Genomic DNA, 17,969 nt, shown 5'->3' with positions numbered 1-17,969 from the left:
GACAGCCACATTTACAATAAGACTAAAATTTATTATTCACACACACAAACACAAAATCATTCATCCTTTTCTTTATTCTCTTGCTTTCCAAAACTCTGTTGTCAACACTTAAATCATTATGACATTGATTGACATTGATATGTACCAAGTTAGAACAAGTTATAAAGAAAGATAGCATTTTAACAAGTTGTCTAAGAAATGGGCTTTTTTATTTCTTATGCTGACTGTTGTATTCCAGCTCTCAGTCCCGTGAGAATGTGCTGGTGTGGCCAGTGAAATACAGTCTTTATATCAATTTAGAAATGATACTTTATGAACTTAATCAGAAACACCATGAGGTAACTGTGCTTGTCACCTTCAGCTTCCATCCTCATTGATTCCAACAATCTGCTGTTAAATTTGAGGTTTATCCCATATCTTTTACGGAGAATGAACTTGATTTCATTTTTATGAAATTAATCAAGATGTGGACATACAATTTCCCAAAGGGTACATTGTTGGCATATGATTCAAAGATGTAAAAAACACATATTATGAATGTTCTGATACTGTTCAAAAGCTCTGTGAGTATGCTGTTTTGAACAAGAAACTTATAAGGAACAACAAGATTCCAGAATTTATGTCATTCTTGCAGATGTCATTTCTCATTAGTGAGCTGCTATCTGAACAGCTTAATCTGTTAAACATTTGTTATACATTTGGTCTACTATCATCCATTTACAACTGGCAGTATGTACCAAGAACTCTGTGGAGGACTTACATTACCTCCTTCTGATGTAACTGTTGTCATATCAGAACTTAGTACCAAAATGCAATTATAGAAAGGTGAAAAATCTTTTTCATTTTCTTCATTTTGACTTTGCATTTGAGACTTTTAACTAAAAGAAGTGGAATCAGTTTTACAGTGAAGTATTAGGTAGGTTAGTGATTAATTTATTCACTTTTCCCTCCAACATGTGGAAGGAAACTTTTTTTGTGTCTGTTAGAGTGTGTTTATTAATTAAAATAAAAAATAACCTTTTTTGTTATTTGAAAGACAAGGTTTGGCAAGGTTGTGGAGACACTGAAACCCTTATACATTGTTGGTGAAAACAGAAAATTATTCACCCACTGTGAAAAAGTCTAGCAATTCCTCAAAAGGTTACACATATATTTACCACATAATTCAATAATTGCCTTTCTAGACGTATACCCAAGAAAAATAAAAACATGTCCAAAGAAAGCATGCACATCAATGTTAATCAGCGCTATTCATAACGGCCAAAAGTGGAAGGAAATCAATGTCCATCCACTGATAAATGAATAAATAAATTGTGTTTATAAGTAGCATCCAATACTATTTGGCAATAAAAATATCAACGCTATGCATAATGGCCAAAAGTGCAAGAAAATCAATGTCCATCCACTGATAAGTGAATAAATAATTTGTGTTTATAAGTAGCATCTGATACTATTTGGAAACAAAATTGAAATCCTTATATACACTATTCTATGGATGTTCCTTTAAAAACATTAAACTAAATAGAAGAAGCCAGCCATAAAAGACCACATATTATATAGTTTCATTTATTTTTAAAAAGATCCTGAATAGGCATATTTGTAGAGGCAGAAATTAGATTATTGTTTGCCCAGTGCAGGGTGGATGCAGAATTTCAGGTGGGGAGATGAGAGTTAATATACAGGATTTTTTTTTTTTAGATAAAACTGATTGTTATGTTGGATGCACAAGTCTGTGAATTTACTAGGAAATATTTAATTTTAAATAATAATTGATGAATCATATGGTATGTGAATTATACTTCAACAAAATTTTACTTCAAAATTTTGAATCACTATATTTAAAAATTCTATTTGTATTGTATAATTACTTCATCTCTTATATTGTGTCAAGGGGCCTGAAGGACTCTCTCACTTGCCACTATTCTTGACACTATTATAAAATACATTATATAAAACAGGATACTTGCAAGGTCATTAAACTTAGGTGGATGACAGCAAATATAAACATAAAAGAAACATCAAACATCCTTGAGTAAATATGAAGTAATCGAACTTTGTCTCCTTGCCATCCATGTACTCAGGATGTTCATATAATGTATTTACTTTGAATTGAAGGAGTTATGTTTTAACTTGATTGATTTTTCTCTGTATATAAGTAAGAGAAAGAAACAGTGACTGGAAAATGATTATCACATTGCACCAGGATGGCTCTGAAATGGACTTCAGTTCTTCTGCTGATACAACTCAGTTGTTACTTTAGCTCTGGGAGTTGTGGAAAGGTGCTGGTGTGGGCCGCAGAATACAGCCCTTGGATGAATATGAAGACAATCCTGAAAGAACTTGCTCAGAGAGGTCATGAGGTGACTGTACTGGCATCTTCAGCTTCCATTCTTTTTGATCCCAACGACTCATCCACTTTTAAACTCGAAGTTTATCCTACATCTTTAACTAAAACTGAATTTGAGAATATCATCACGCAATTGGTTAAGAGATTGTCAGAAATTCAAACAGATACATTTTCGTTACCTTTTTCACAAGAACAAGAAATCCTGTGGGCAATGAATGACATAATTAGAAACTTCTGTAAAGATGTAGTTTCAAATAAGAAACTTATGAAAAAACTACAAGAGTCAAGATTTGATGCCGTTTTTGCAGATCCTTCTTTTCCCTGTGGTGAGCTGCTGGCTGAGCTATTTAAGATACCCTTTGTGTACAGTCACAGCTTCAGTCCTGGCTACTCATTTGAAAGGCATAGTGGAGGACTTATTTTCCCTCCTTCCTACATACCTGTTGTTATGTCAAAATTCAGTGATCAAATGACTTTCATGGAGAGGGTAAAAAATATGATCTATGTGCTTTATTTTGACTTTTGGTACCAAATATTTGATATGAAGAAGTGGGATCAGTTTTACAGTGAAGTTTTAGGTAAGAATTTTTTCAATCGGTAAGATGAAGCTCTAACTTATTCGTGTCTTTGAAGCAGAACTTGTACACAGCCATAAAGTCAAGGAAGTGGAGTTTTTGGTAAGTGAATTTATGAAATGAAAATACAGGATGATCTATCAATCTCACAAATATTATAGAAAAGCTTAAATTATAGGGTCAGTGAAAACGCTGTGACCATCACTCATACAGAACACCCCAGGAAATCATAAACCTATATATTAGTACACCTAAGACTTTAAGCAACTACACATCTGTTTTATCATAGAATGTTTCAGATCTTAAAAACAGCAAGATCCATCAAGTAACATCTAACCGAATGCATAGATTTAGAATGAGTAATTACACATCTTTCTACAACTATCTATGTAACTGCAAAAATTTTTCCTTGTAAACCTCAGTTTTCTTATTTAGAAATTAAAAGATGTTCCCATGTTACCAGGAGGTTGCCTTCACAGTAGAGACAGATAATGTCTATATCTCAGATGCAAAAATTAATAAGTGTAATCTGAAGTTTCAAATGTTTCTATACTCCTTCACTAAAGAATTGGAGATCATTTATTTAAAGTCCAATCATCTCGTTGAAGTGTGAAGGTTGTTATATCTATACAGTTTATTTGAAACTGTGTCTCTTCATTTAAATATATGAGACGGATTAAGGTTGAGTACAGATCTCCATTTCAATAATTTCTCAAAAATTTCTAGCTATAATTTACAAATATCTTTACTTAATATTATTAAGATCTTAGCTTGAATCCAAATGAGTAGTTGGTACAATGATTTCAGCCATACTCTCAAAATAGTCCACAGTTAACTTGAAGAACCAAAGATAAAAGGATTAGCTTAATGAGTTGTGTAAACTAGACTATTTGTTGGAAAATTATTTTTATGGTTACAGTAGAATTAATTGATTATGGAGCTGAAAGATTTTTTTAAATATCTAGTGGCTACTATTGAAGCTTTAAAGAGAAAATAAATTGATGTTTAATTCTCTACGGCTTATTTCAATAATTGTTTATGATTGTGAGTATACTGACGTGACATTAGAGATGTAGCTTAACCTCACAATTCTCCCACCACTTTGCCTGTCTTATAAATAAACATGGGCAAAATATAGAATACATAAAAAATAAATTATTCCTATATGTATATATTTTTCAAAGCATACAAACTTTACCTACATTTTTGCCTACATTATTCTAACCCCTTTCAGAAAATTACATAAAGTAATTGTCTTTCATCATCCACTTTTTCTTTTCTTTATTCCTATCAGGAAGACCCACTACCTTATCTGAGACAATGAGGAAAGCTGACATATGGCTTATGCGAAACTCCTGGAATTTTAAATTTCCTCATCCATTCTTACCAAACGTTGATTTTGTTGGAGGACTCCACTGCAACCCTGCCAAACCCCTACCTAAGGTAAACATACTTTCGTTGGTTTTATTTTGTTGGCTTCAAAGTTTCAGTAGAAATGACTCTATAGTCTTCATTCAGAGTGTTTGGTTTACACTGAAAAAAGATGGGAAGTAGGTGGGGTACAGCAGATACCAATTAGAAACTCATGTACATGTTGATACGATCATAAGCATGTGAGTTTTATGCATATTACAAATAGAGAGGAATACTAAGGAAACTTTGAAAATAGGATTGGTTAAATTAAAGTCTTGATTATGCAACATGTAAGAAGGTATTGGTCATTCGTTCAAAGAATATTTATAAAGAGATTAGCACAAAACACAGGTAAGTGCAGAATTTTCAGAGAAAAAAAAATAGACACAGTTTCTGTCCCTACATACCTTACATTCTACTTTGAAATATAGAATATAAGTAAGTAATGAAAAGTATATAAAAACTATTTTCTCAAGGAAAAACCCAATGCTAAGAAAGCATCAGTGGAGATAACAGAAAGTATCCTGCAGTCACTGAAGAGTAAGATGAGAGCTGAACAATAAGCAGGAATAGGGAAAAGAATGACGGGGAGGGGCAGACAAAAAGAGAAAGCAGATAAAGTGGTCAGGACAGTTCTCAAGACCTCACGTTTAGTTTGCAGGGAATGATTAAGAATCAGATGGTGCTAAGAGGTAAATTAGAGCCAGATACGTATTAGGAGTTGAAATATTTATTAAGAACATTAAAAAAGTCCAAAAAAGAGTTAAGAAATAAGGATATATGAAATGATTCTCTTTTTTAAGAAAAGGCTCCAAGATATTCAATGGATTAAATTGCAGAAGGGCCAGACTGTAAAGACCCAAACATTCAGGAAATTTTCCATGGATTCAGGTAGCAGATGATGGAAAAGTGGACTAAATTGTTGATAGAAATAATTATGCCTACATTTACACAAATGGTGCCAACTTCATATTGTGTTGTGTGGAAAAAAAATATTAACACAGACAAAACACTTAAAATGTCTCTGGCATGTAGTCAGTGACTCAGAAATGTTATTAATTTCGCAGTTATGGTTATTTTGTTATTATTACTAATACTACTATCTACTTAACATGTGCATGTCACTTGAGATATCATTCCTCATTTAAGAGAATCAGATTATTCAGCACATCAAGATTATATTCTCTTGCAAAGTCATAGAGGACAGATACTCTGTGGACTTGATTAAAGGTAGACATAACAGTTGTGACAGTAAGATAAGCTAGTTGAAATTCTAAAATTCTTCCATAAGTAATAAGGATCTTCACCAGTATTCCAGCTTAAAACACTTCCTCAACAATATAAATGTGTGCCTCAAATATGTGCAAACATAGGGTTCACATGATTTTAATAAAGCATTTAAATCATTCTGTGTTGAGATCCCAGAATTTTACATTTTAGAACATAAACATACCCTATTAGAGCAGATGATTTCTGCCTTATGACAAGCAACTCAGTAAAACTTCCTGGGGGAACTTGTCTCAACATCATAGGTGCCTGACAGAGAAGCACAGAGATAATGAACAATGCATGTATAATAAAGACCAAATAATTTCTACCACTTGTGTCTGAATAGTGCCCTTAGTTTCAATACAAAAAAAAAATTCAGTAAGCATATAAGATGATATTCTTTTTGAAGGAATACAAGAACCTCATATATTTTAAATTAACATCACATTTTAAGACATATGTACAAAGTAAACCTTCTTCAATGCATTATTACGCAATCTCTTAAAAGATCATTCTTGCTTGCATAAAACTGAGATTTTATTCCATTGTTAAAACTCAGTATCTATGTTTAATGCAAATTGTATGGGCTTTATATAGTCAGTTTCTCAAGAGACAAACGATGAGGTAAGACTAATGAAAAATATATGCCACTCTACCCTACTGTTGAAAGATTTCCCCACTCACACTAAGGGAAATTGATAGTGCCAGTAGAAGGAGGAAGAGAGTAGGACGTGTAGAAGGACAAGAAAAAAAGGTTGACTGGTAGTACATTAGTGGTAATTACTAATACTAGCTCTTGTTATTAACTTGCAGAAAGCTTTGAATGCAAGGAATGCAAGTCAACGGTTGTGAAACCAGTTCTTTAATTGTTTATTATGTAAAATATTTGCTAACCCAGGTTGCTTTCTTTTCAGTTATATATTAGATTCTCAGATAATTTCTATATATTTTAAGAGAATAAGACACTTGACAAAATGTATCAGGTGTTTCAAAAATACATATTGTTATTAATTTTATAATATAGTCGTGAAATCATAAAAAAAAATCAAGGTGTACCTATTAAACATTATGGAAAATATTCACAAAATTAACATTGGAAGTAATCCAACATCTTACATGAAATAACAATTAAAAACTTATGTGCCTACAATAGCACTAAAATAATTTTATCAATGAAATGTTCAATTATGCTGTCAGCCATAATACAAATAAAGTGAATTAGAAAATGATAAATATAACAAGATGGCAAGTCTTTGCAGGAGAAAATGTATATACAATAAGATTAAAATTTTCTAAATAAGTGTCACATGTGTACATTGACCTATAAAAATAGGACAAAATCCATAATAAAAAAATACATATTTTCTATAAATAATATCTCTAGATAGAAATTTTAGAAAAAAATTATTTAAAAAAACTTTTCATACTGTTATAAAATTTCTTACATTAATTTTGTATTATTTTTATAATATTATCACAAAAGGAGAAACAACCAATCAATATCAGTGATGAATCTCTAAACAGAGGTTAGATTCCTTCAACACTGCATAGAAAAACAAGGCTCTGGCATCAAGCTAGTGAGGTGAAACACTGAACGTGAGTTACATTAAATGTGGCTACAGGTAACTGCAAACACACACTATACCTAGATGCCCCAAGTATTATGTGGAATAGTAGTACAGGGAATCTCATGTTAACTTAAGATTAAAAATCATATTTTAGAAAAAGCTCTGCAATATGTGGTGCACAGTTAACATTTAGACACCTTTTTTCTTTGTTTGTTAAAAACCATTTGGAAAAGTTTTACCCCAATGATTAAATCTGAAAGTATTTAAATTTAAATATTGGCATACGTTGGGGAACACAAGTCAGAATAATTCTCAATCAATTGCAGCCAAACACATCTTCACCAGGAATGTGAGTGAGCTACTCAAAAGAGAGAAAAGATCTCCCCTGCAGAAAGGCCTGGTGGCCTCTTCTATTCTGGTGCAAGTGCTGCCTCTGAGACACAACAAAGTGATGGTGAGAGTTCCTCACATGCAGTTATAAATAGCACATCAATTCAACAGTGTGATTTCAGGGCAATAGGTGCTCCACCTAAACAATAACCTGAAAAATACAGTTATTCAACTACTAACTATAAACTGTACAATTCTGTATTATAAATGAGACTCTAAGGACTGATTAATAAATATTCCAAATCACAATACTAGACTCCAGAATGTCAGTGATTCTTAACCACCAGCTTTTATTTTTTATTTCATTTTTTGAAAAACTACTGGAAAACTGACAAATTTTAAGTGAAGCATAAAGCATTTTAGAGTAACGTAAATGTAGATATAAAATTATCCCAACTGTAAGTAGCTTTTCCTCAGAGCTCATAGTTAGGGAAGTAAACCACTAATGGCTTCAAACTAAAAGAATTCTACAGAAAACCTGCCTGAAATAAACACAAGTGATTTAGTAGAACAAAAATATAGAATTAAACCCGAGTGGTGCCACTTTTCCAAGAACTTACATTAGTAATTATAGTATTATAAGTGAAGAGTCTGGGTATATTTTTTAACATTATCTCCCTAACTACAATGTAATAGCTCCATTTCTTTTCTCCATTACACACATAGAGACACATACCTACATACACACACATGTTTACACAAATATCCTTAACAGAGGCCAACTATCTCATACATCTTCTTGCAAAGAAACTGAGTGATTGAGTCAGTTAAAAAATATTATTTACTCCAATAGTTCCTCAAAATACTGGATTTTCTCTCTTTAATATTTTGTACCAATTCTTTCAGTAGTGCCTGCTGTGGTGATACTCTTTTGTGATGAAACATTTTTTTTTTTCTCCACAGGAAATGGAGGAGTTTGTTCAGAGCTCTGGAGAAAATGGTGTTGTGGTGTTTTCTCTGGGGTCAATGGTCAGTAACATGACAGCAGAAAGGGCCAATGTAATTGCAACAGCCCTTGCCAAGATCCCACAAAAGGTAAGATAAAGTACCTTACTGGTGTGGAAAACTACTGAAAGAGGCTGTTAAAGTTTGTGATCTACATAGAAAGAATATTAAAGAGTAGATTGAACTCTTTATAGCCAAATACAACCTTAAATATGCTTGTATAGCATCCACTGACAGAAGTAATAGTTGTGCCTCAGACTTAGGGGTTGCACGTGGCCCTGGGGGAGTTACTGCCTTTGGTGTGCATGAGTGGTTCCTATTAGCATCAGTGAGAACTCAGTACTCCATATGTATCCACAAAAGGGAACTCGAGACCCACAGTTATTTTTAATTTCTGATATTAACAGTCGTACCTACTGCTGAATTTAACTCAGTGTATTTCAGTTAAGTGAAAATGGTGCTTAATGTAGTCTTTAGAATGACTTTCAGGTGTTTTCAACTAAAAATATATATCCAGAACTGTGTCCTTGTAGAAATACAAGTAAGATTTATGATAATTTTCTTCAAAAGAGTTTTCCTAATCTCAGTAGTATCCAATGGGTGAAGAACACTTGACTAACTCTTGGGCCACCTCTATTACTTATTGTACTCTGGAAGCTTTTGGTGAATGTTTACAATTAAGGAATGTAGTATTTCTGTTTGTACTTTAAGTCAAATGCTTATATGAAATATGTGGCAACAAATAGAGACGACTGGCTTTGTTGGTCATTATACAGTATATACTCTAAGGATCTGTGGTAGTATAGCATGATAGAATGTCATTAATATAGGAATAATAACTAGCACATGTGGAGAGTAGGGGAGTAAAAAGAATGAATTCCAATCCTGTGATTAAAAGTGTAAACTATAGGCTGGGCACGGTGGTTCGCACCTGTAATCCCAGCACTTTGGGAGGCCAAGGTGGGTGGATCACGAGGTCAGGAGATCGAGATCACCCTGAACGATATGGTGAAACCCCGTCTCTACTAAAGATACAAAAAATTAGGCAGGAGTGGTGGTGTGTGCCTGTAACCCCAGCTATTCAGGAGACTGAGGCAGGAGAATCCCTTGAACCGAGGAGGCGGAGGTTGCAATGAGGCAAGATCGCACCATTGCGCTCTAGCCTGGGCTACAGGGCCAGACTCTGTCTCAAAAAAAGTAAACTAGTAAACTATAGACTCTCCTGTAGTATATTTCAGGACCTAGAAGTTTTACTTTTATAAACATGGTGCCTGGAAGATGTCACTAATGTATTTTACTTCAGCATAGGGAACAAACTTTTTAAGTATATTAATAAATATTCCTGTATGGTAAGTTTTTAACAATTTTTTAAAATGAACTTTATGAATATGACAAATAAGAAAGTTCAGGCCTAAAAATTTAGCTTTTGGGAAAGAACTAATTATCTCAGATATTAGTTCAAAATCAAAAATATACATGGATGATGCTAAAATAATAGAGGCTGTTTTTTATTGATAATAAATTTGGCATTAATAATATGATCAGGAATAAATTTATTTAAGAAATGTAGGTGACGTATTGATATTATCATGTTATTGGGGTCAGGTAAGAGTTATCACCAAATTCTGCCCCTGTCATTTGACCCTTTTGTTTAAGAATTCCTGAGGGCACTGCAGTGTACACACTACAGATGTTATCAGAAAAAGTTATGTTTTAATGGGTGACTTCACTAGCAAAATAACAATAGCAGGTATTTCAAAAAGTCTGACATGCATCATGCAGTTTAGGCTTGCCATGTTATCCAGCCTCAGGTACTTTCTCTACATTTTGGAATAGGCCTATCTGAATGATGTTCAGGCTACTTCAGAGAAAGAGTGGCCTAGGCCAACAGACAACTAGTCCAAGTACCCACACAGCCAGGTAGATTTAGAGAAAGAGAAAAAGCAGCTTGCCCTGCTGGACTGGGCCCAGCCAATATCTGAAGCAGGAAGATGAAAGGGAAAGGGTGCAGATGGATCCTGACCTGAAGGTGGATCCTGTCCAGTATAAAATGTGGCCCCACAAGGACTCAGCACTAACTACCAGATTAACAACCCCTCCCAATGGAGGCAGCAGAAGGAAATATAGGAAGCAAAAAAACAGAAGGAAGCCAGGCAGGGGAACAGGTTCAGATGCCTCCTCCATAGAACATAGTAGGAATATATTTTCTTCTATATAGAATAAACCAGTGACCTTTGTGTATTTGTCAATTACTTTTTAATTTCTTATCTGATAAAGCTTTCTTGTAATGGCCTCTAAATTTTGCTGAAACCTCAGTTACTTTAACACTCATGTAGCAAATAAAATTAAACACTTAAAATTATAGTTCAGTTTATGAGGATTGCTTTGGAGTTTCAAAATTAGTAACTTAAACATAAAAATGTCTTGGCTATAGCAGAACATATTAATCACTGTTGTCAAAGCTTTGTAGCACCTTGTCTAAGTGTTAATAATCTGTTGACCAAATTCAGCAAAATACAATTTTGAGGTTATTCAAAAGCTTTATTTTTATTCATGATACCAACATGTTCCTCATTTCTATGCCAAAAAAATCCAAAATTAGTAATACTGGTTGGTAATACTCTGAATTTGTGTCAAAAATTGTCACTTGAAATTTTTCTTGGAAGTAGTGCTTGATAATTTGCAATTCCAATGAAGTTATACATAAAACCCTTGCAGCATTTATTTATTTCTTGTAAGTAGCTTATTTTATAGACTTGCTATTTTGTCAATCAAAGGACAACAGGCTCTAATATAATAACCTACAGACAAGTAGCTATATTGAAACTACTCATATTACTCAAAAAGAAATGAATACATTACAATTAAATTTGGAGATGAAAACTAATGTAAAATACATAAAACAAAATAAACATATAGGTAATTACTAAATTGTTACTGTTTTTTTACAGCAGAATTACAATGACTCCCTATAATTTTTTAAACTTTTTTTTACAATATTATTTTTTTAATTAAATTAATTTAACTTTTATTTTTAACTTCTATTTTAAGTTCAGGAGTACATGTGCAGGTTTTTTACATAGGTAAACTTGTGTCATGGGGGTTTGTTGTACTCATTGTTTCATCACCCAGGTATTAAGACTAATATTTGTTTATTATTTTTCCTGATCCTCTCTTTCCTCCCATCCTCCACCCTCTAACACATCTCAGTGTATGTTGTTGCTGTCTATGTGTACATGTGCTCTCACCTTTTAGCTTCCACTCATAAGTGAGGACATGTTACACTTGGATTTCAATTCCTATGTTAGTTTGCTAAGGCTAATGGCCACCAGCTCAATCCTTATCCCTGCAAAATACATATTTTTGTTCTTTTTATGGCTGCATAATATTCTGTAGTGCATATATACCATATTTTCTTTATTCATTCCATAACTGATGGTCATTTAGGTTGATTTCAAGTCCTTGCTATTGTGAATAGTAGTGCAACTAACATATACTTTCATGGATCCTTATGAAAGAACAAGTTATAGTCCTTTGGTTATATACCTAGTAATGGGATTGTTGGGTTTCACGGTATTTTTGCCTCTAGGTTTTTGAGGAATCACCACACTGTCTTCCACAATGATTGAACTAACTTACATTCCAACCAACAGAGTATAAGCCTTCCTTTTCTATACAACCTTGTCAACATCATGATATTTTTCAAGTTTTTAATAATGGCCATTCTGACCGGTGTGAGATGTTATGTTATTATGGTTTTGATTTGAATTTCTCTAATGATGTGTGATGTTAAACTTTTTTTCTTCATATGATGGTTAACTGCAGGTAATTCCTCTTTTAAAAAATGTAACAATTTTTTAAATACTTGAACTTTTCATTGATAATCTTATTTTTCTAAGGTATTATTTTGGAAAATAATGGTTTCTTATATACCTAAATCATTATAAAAGTTCAGAAAATAAAATGTGGGTATTCTTTTTGCATCAGTCTTTGAATAGATTTATTTACTATCATCCCTTGATCTCATTTCTACTATTTTTACAGTTCTAACATTTTATAACTTTTGAGTTCCACTCATGGAATAAGATATTCTCTTTACTGTAACAGGTTCTTTGGAGATTTGATGGGAATAAACCAGATGCCTTAGGTCTCAATACTCGGCTGTACAAGTGGATACCCCAGAATGACCTTCTAGGTAAAACTCTGGTGAACAAATACTGCATATATTAGTAACAGCATATTAGAGTGTTAATAGTTCATCATGAAACAAGCTTATTGAATATTTGTTAAGGAAAACAAAATGTAACTTTTTTATATTTATTTTACAGTCCTAGGGGGAAAAGAATATGCTATAATTGTTGGCATTTTATGATATACACTCACATTCTTTATGGTCAGAATCAGAGAGAATCTTTATTTCAGGTGCTATTATATCTCACAGAATTTTTCAATATCTTCCTGGGCTGTCCCTCTGTCTCCTATTTCTACAGCTTTACACCTGTTTTCTCCTCTCCTGCAGGGTTATTTCAAATGCCACTAAATATAATAGCTCTTCTATCACTAGTGACTCTGTATTTTCTGGAGGACTAAATTCCTAATCTTAATCTTAAAGTACTGAGACATTTCATGACAAAGTGTGACCTGTCTCTCTTCGATCCTAGCACCACCACCAACCCACTGCCTGCTGCCTTGAACACCCCACATATCACACTCTTTGACTGTACTTAGAATAACACTTCATTTCATGCCCGTCTCTTTGCCGTCCTCTTTTGTGCACATTTTTAAAATCTAGAATGCCCTTTTTCATTAGTCCAACTGGAAATCTTGTATTAAGTTTTGCAGTCTGAAGTCACACACACCATATAGCCTTCAGTTACATCTCCAACACAAGTACCTGTTTTTTCCTCTGAAGTCTGAAAAGTAATAGCAAATTAGTTCAATGTGTTATCTATAAAACACTGTCACTTTCAGAGCCTTTCATTGTGCATCTCATTTTATTCCTATGAATAATTTTGCTAAAATTCATCCAATCCTAGGTCATCCAAAAACCAGAGCTTTTATAACTCATGGTGGAGCCAATGGCATCTACGAGGCGATCTACCATGGGATCCCTATGGTGGGCATTCCATTGTTTGCCGATCAATCTGATAACATTGCTCACATGAAGGCCAAGGGAACAGCTGTTACATTGGACTTCCACACAATGTCGAGTACAGACCTGCTGAATGCACTGAAGACAGTAATTAATGATCCTTCGTGAGTAGAACAATATTTTTCACTAGGTGGTATTAATAGATAGTTTTTCTTGTCAATAGTGAGCATAAGTTTCATCCTTTTTATGAGAGTAATTTTGAAAGAATTTAAATGATTTAACCAATCCAAAATCTGCTTTTATTTTTATCTGTTATTTAAAAATTGTATTTGAACCCCATACATCTAATGAGTAACCAGTGAAACGATTTTCTAAACAAAAATAATTTTAAAATGATATATATAATATAAAAAAATACATTTCTTAAAAATTTGACATAATGAATCCATAGTAGAAAGGAAGAATAAACTTGAAATAATATAATAAAATGTTTTAATTAAATATCTAAAATGTCTCATAATATAACTAGTTTCTTGCTGAAAAATTAATTTTTATTATTATCATTATTGTAACAGACTTGAAAATGAGATTTAATTTTGATAGCATAAAACCCACCTATTTATGGCAAAAATTCCAAATATTTTTACTATGTTTACAGAGTCATGAAGTCATCACCAGTATATAAGTTTGGAACATCTTTATCAATGCAAAAGAAACTGCAATTACACCAAAATCACCTCCCATGACTCCTTAGTCGTAGTCTAACACCAATTTGTTTTCTTTCTCTATAGATTATTCTCTCTAGATATTTCATATAAATTGAATCATACAGTCTAGGGTAGTGTGTAAATGACATTTCACCTAGCCTGATTTTTTGTTGTTTCTTTTATGGTTTTTAGTTTAATTCATGTTGTGTGTTTTAATATTTAATTTCCTTTTACACTTGAATAATATTTTATAATATGGATACGTCATAATTTAGTTGTTCATTTATCAGTTCATTGGCCTTCTGATTGTTTCCAATTGAGGCTACTAGGAATATTGCTACCCATGTTTTTGCGTAAATATGTTTTCCTTTCGTTTGGGTTGATACTATAAGTGGAATTGCTGGCTCATGTGAGAACTGTATGTTTATGAAGAACTGCTAAACTGTTTTCCAAATTACTTGTTCCATTCATCACTACCACCAGCAGTACAACATGGTTCCAATTCCTCCACACTGTTGCCAAACCTCTTATTATCTGTCTTTTTCTTACAGACTTCTTAGTGCATATAAAATGATCTCTCATCCTGGTCTTGGATAGCATTTTCATTACTGCTAAAGATTTTGAGATTCTTTATATGTGCTTATTGATCATTCATATATCTTCTTAGAAAACATGTCTACTCCAATCCTTGGAATGTTTTTAACTTTGCTATTTGTCTTACTATTAAGTTTTAAGAACTATTTATATATTATGGGTCAAATCACATATATAATTTTTAAATATTTTGTCCCATTCTGGGTGACCAAACTTTTTACTTTTTGATGATGGTCTTTGAAGCACAAAAAATATAATTTTAAGTTAAATTTTTAATAATTGATTTTGTTCACACCCCAAAGATAACAATGTGCAAAATTCCTTGTGGAGTCCAGCTACCATCAATTCAGCATTTATAACTACTCTCAATAAAGTTTTTGTGTAAGTAGGGTATCATCTAAAGGAATACTTTAAAAATATTGTATCATAAAGAAAATAGAAGGATAATGAATGATCAAAATACCTTTAAAGAAGATGGGAAATAATTGAAAAGAAACACAAACCAGCTTGGACAAATAGAAAAGAAATATAAAACGAAGTGGTGGGTTTAAATGTGATAATACAAATACTTTCACTCAATCTAAACAGACTTTTAAAAAAAAGCAAATAATGAGTAAGGACATAAAACATTTGAAGAACACAATTAAGAAATGCAATCTTATAATGTAAAATGATATACACACATACATAAACAATACACATATATGTATCATATATATCAACTGGAAGACACATTTTCCTAGAGCATGTCGAATAGTTAATAGTCGTTTGAAGTGACATGTGGTGGGAAATAAATCAAGACTTAGGAAATATAAAAAGATTCAATATCATAAAGACTATATGATCCAGCCATAGTGGAAGTAAGGGATGTTATAAATACTGTTACTAAAATATCTTTAAATTTTGGAAATTAACAAAATACACTTCAAAAAAATTTAAAGTCAAGAAGTAAATCATAATTATGCATGCACTTTTATCTCAGCAATTCTACTCTCAATTATATACCCAACAGATATGTATAAATATATAAATCTAATGGTATATGGAAGAATGTTCATGACAGAATTATCAAGAGTGTCCAAAAATTGTTAGCAACCAAAATATCTATTCAACATAAAATGAAGACATAGTTTGTGCTTTAGCCATCAACAAAATAGTACACAGCAATGGAATTACTCAAGAACTGCTATATTAAAAAAACAGACACTAAGGAGTACATATTATATAATTCAATTACATAAACGAACTAGTGCTGCTATTCAAAGTCAGGCTAATCTTTAGTTGGTGGACAAAAGTGGTGACTAAATGGTTCAGAAAAAGAGAGCTATTCTAGGCAGGTTGTGATATCCTATACCATGAACTGAACAATAGGTAAATTGGTATCTTCGCCTCAAGATAATGTTCAAGATGATCTTCCATTTTTTGAACTATTCACTTAGTGTATGTATATTTATCTTTTGTATTTTATATTTAAATGTATATTTTATGAGATATATAAATCATTTTTAAAATTCTAGGAATCAAATAGAAAATAAGCGCAGAAAACAGAGAAAATCCTAGAGTTTCCATCAGACTGTGGCCAGTAAAAGCCTCTCTTAGAGGTAACACTTAGAGGGAATCCACAAAAAGAGAGAGAAGCATGCCTTGGGTGTAGCAAGAAAGAATACTCCAAGAGCAGGAGAGAAGGGATAAAATGTGTAAAGTGCTAAGATGAGAACATCTTTGGAAGCTTAAAGGAAAAAAGTAGGCCAATCTAGAAGACAGTGTGCAAGGGAAAAGTGTTAGAAAAAGAGCTTGCCAGTGTCTAACAATGTAGGGTTCTGTAGACCAAATAACAGAGTTGGATTTTATTCTTAAAATAATGAGAAGCCAGGCAAAAATCTTAATCAGGGGAGTGCCATAATCTGACTTTAATTTCAAAAAATCATTCTGGCTACAGGGTGGGAAATGGTAGGAGACAAAAGAGTAATCTAGAAGCAAAGTGACTAGCTATGTCACTCACCATGATAAAATTCCTTTTTAGGAACTTATAGATGGTAATTCTCAGATTGCATTTTCACATCTTTCTTACAGCACTTAAAATGGCTCATGATGTTGAGCACATTCTAATGTGCCTGTTTTAGAACTAATAGTGTAATATGGAATGTGTTCATAATACAAAGCATAAATGCTTAAGGAATGAATATCTTATTTTCCATGATGTGATTATTTCGCTATGTATCAAAACATCTCATGTACCCCATAAATATATACACTTAATATGGACTCACGAAAACTTAAAATTAAAAAATTAAAAACAAATTAAAAATGCCTCATACTTTCTCTGCTTGAAAAAAATAACTTTCTCACCTGACCTTCCTTTTCTACTTTAAAAATATTTGTTAATGAGAAAAGTCCAATTTAAAAGCCAAACTTTCTATGATGACTCAAATTAAAATACATAAATTCTATGTCAATTCTTTGACATTTACTTTGAATTATTTGACACTTTAAAAGCCTTTCATAGACTTGATATGTACAGGCAAATTAACTTACTTTCAGTGTTGGTATCTTTATTTTTATCCTTCAGATATAAAAAGAATATTATGAAATTATCAAGAATTCAACATGATCAACCAATGAAGCCCTTGGATCGAGCAGTCTTTTGGATTGAATTTGTCATGCGCCACAAAGGAGCCAAACACCTTCGAGTTGCAGCCCATGACCTCACCTGGTTCCAGTACCACTCTTTGGATGTGATTGGGTTTCTGCTGGCCTGTGTGGCAACTGTGATATTTATCATCACAAAGTGTTGTCTGTTTTGTTTCTGGAAGTTTGCTAGAAAAGGAAAGAAAGGAAAAAGGGATTAGTTATATCTGAGATTTGAAGCTGGAAAACCTGATAGATAGGAATACTTCAGTTGATTCCAGCAATAAATATTGTGATGCAAGATTTCTTTCTTCCTGTGACAAAAAAAAAAAAAAAAAAAAAATCTTTTCAAAATCTACCTTGTCAAGTAAAAATTTGTTTTTCAGAGATTTACCACCCAGTTAATGGTTAGAAACATTTTGTGGCAATGAAGAAAACACT

General features: G+C 32.6%; 1 protein-coding gene across 4 annotated transcripts; it reads left to right on the top strand.

Annotated features, from left to right (window-relative positions):
- Positions 1–2,204: 2,204 nt before the first annotated feature.
- Positions 2,205–17,749, top strand: LOC100441531 (UDP-glucuronosyltransferase 2B10). Of its 4 annotated transcripts, XM_009240037.3 has the most exons (7): positions 2,205–2,514; positions 2,866–2,925; positions 4,217–4,365; positions 8,466–8,597; positions 12,615–12,702; positions 13,544–13,763; positions 17,470–17,749. In XM_009240037.3, the coding sequence occupies exons 1-7, from the start codon at positions 2,205–2,207 to the stop codon at positions 17,747–17,749; spliced, it is 1,239 nt and encodes a 412-aa protein (XP_009238312.2). The 4 variants fall into 4 exon arrangements, with proteins under 4 accessions (XP_009238312.2, XP_009238311.2, XP_002814847.2 ...); XM_009240036.3 differs by lacking the exon at positions 2,866–2,925 and having other exon boundaries at positions 2,205–2,673; XM_002814801.4 differs by having other exon boundaries at positions 2,205–2,925.
- Positions 17,750–17,969: the final 220 nt, after the last annotated feature.

This window comes from Pongo abelii, chromosome 3 (genome assembly GCF_028885655.2).
Source record: "Pongo abelii isolate AG06213 chromosome 3, NHGRI_mPonAbe1-v2.0_pri, whole genome shotgun sequence".
NCBI classification, from domain to species: domain Eukaryota; kingdom Metazoa; phylum Chordata; class Mammalia; order Primates; family Hominidae; genus Pongo; species Pongo abelii.
The sequence above is the reverse complement of the archived record's forward strand: the minus strand, read 5'-3'. Positions and strand labels throughout refer to the sequence as shown.

Bases quoted from the DNA above. Each gene is read 5' to 3' on its own strand.
- LOC100441531 (XM_002814801.4), top strand. From the start codon at position 2,205: ATGGCTCTGAAATGGACTTCAGTTCTTCTGCTGATACAACTCAGTTGT. The intron at 8,598-12,614 runs GTAAGATAAAGT...TTACTGTAACAG, and splicing joins TTGCCAAGATCCCACAAAAG to GTTCTTTGGAGATTTGATGG. The intron at 13,764-17,469 runs GTGAGTAGAACA...TTTATCCTTCAG, and splicing joins ACAGTAATTAATGATCCTTC to ATATAAAAAGAATATTATGA.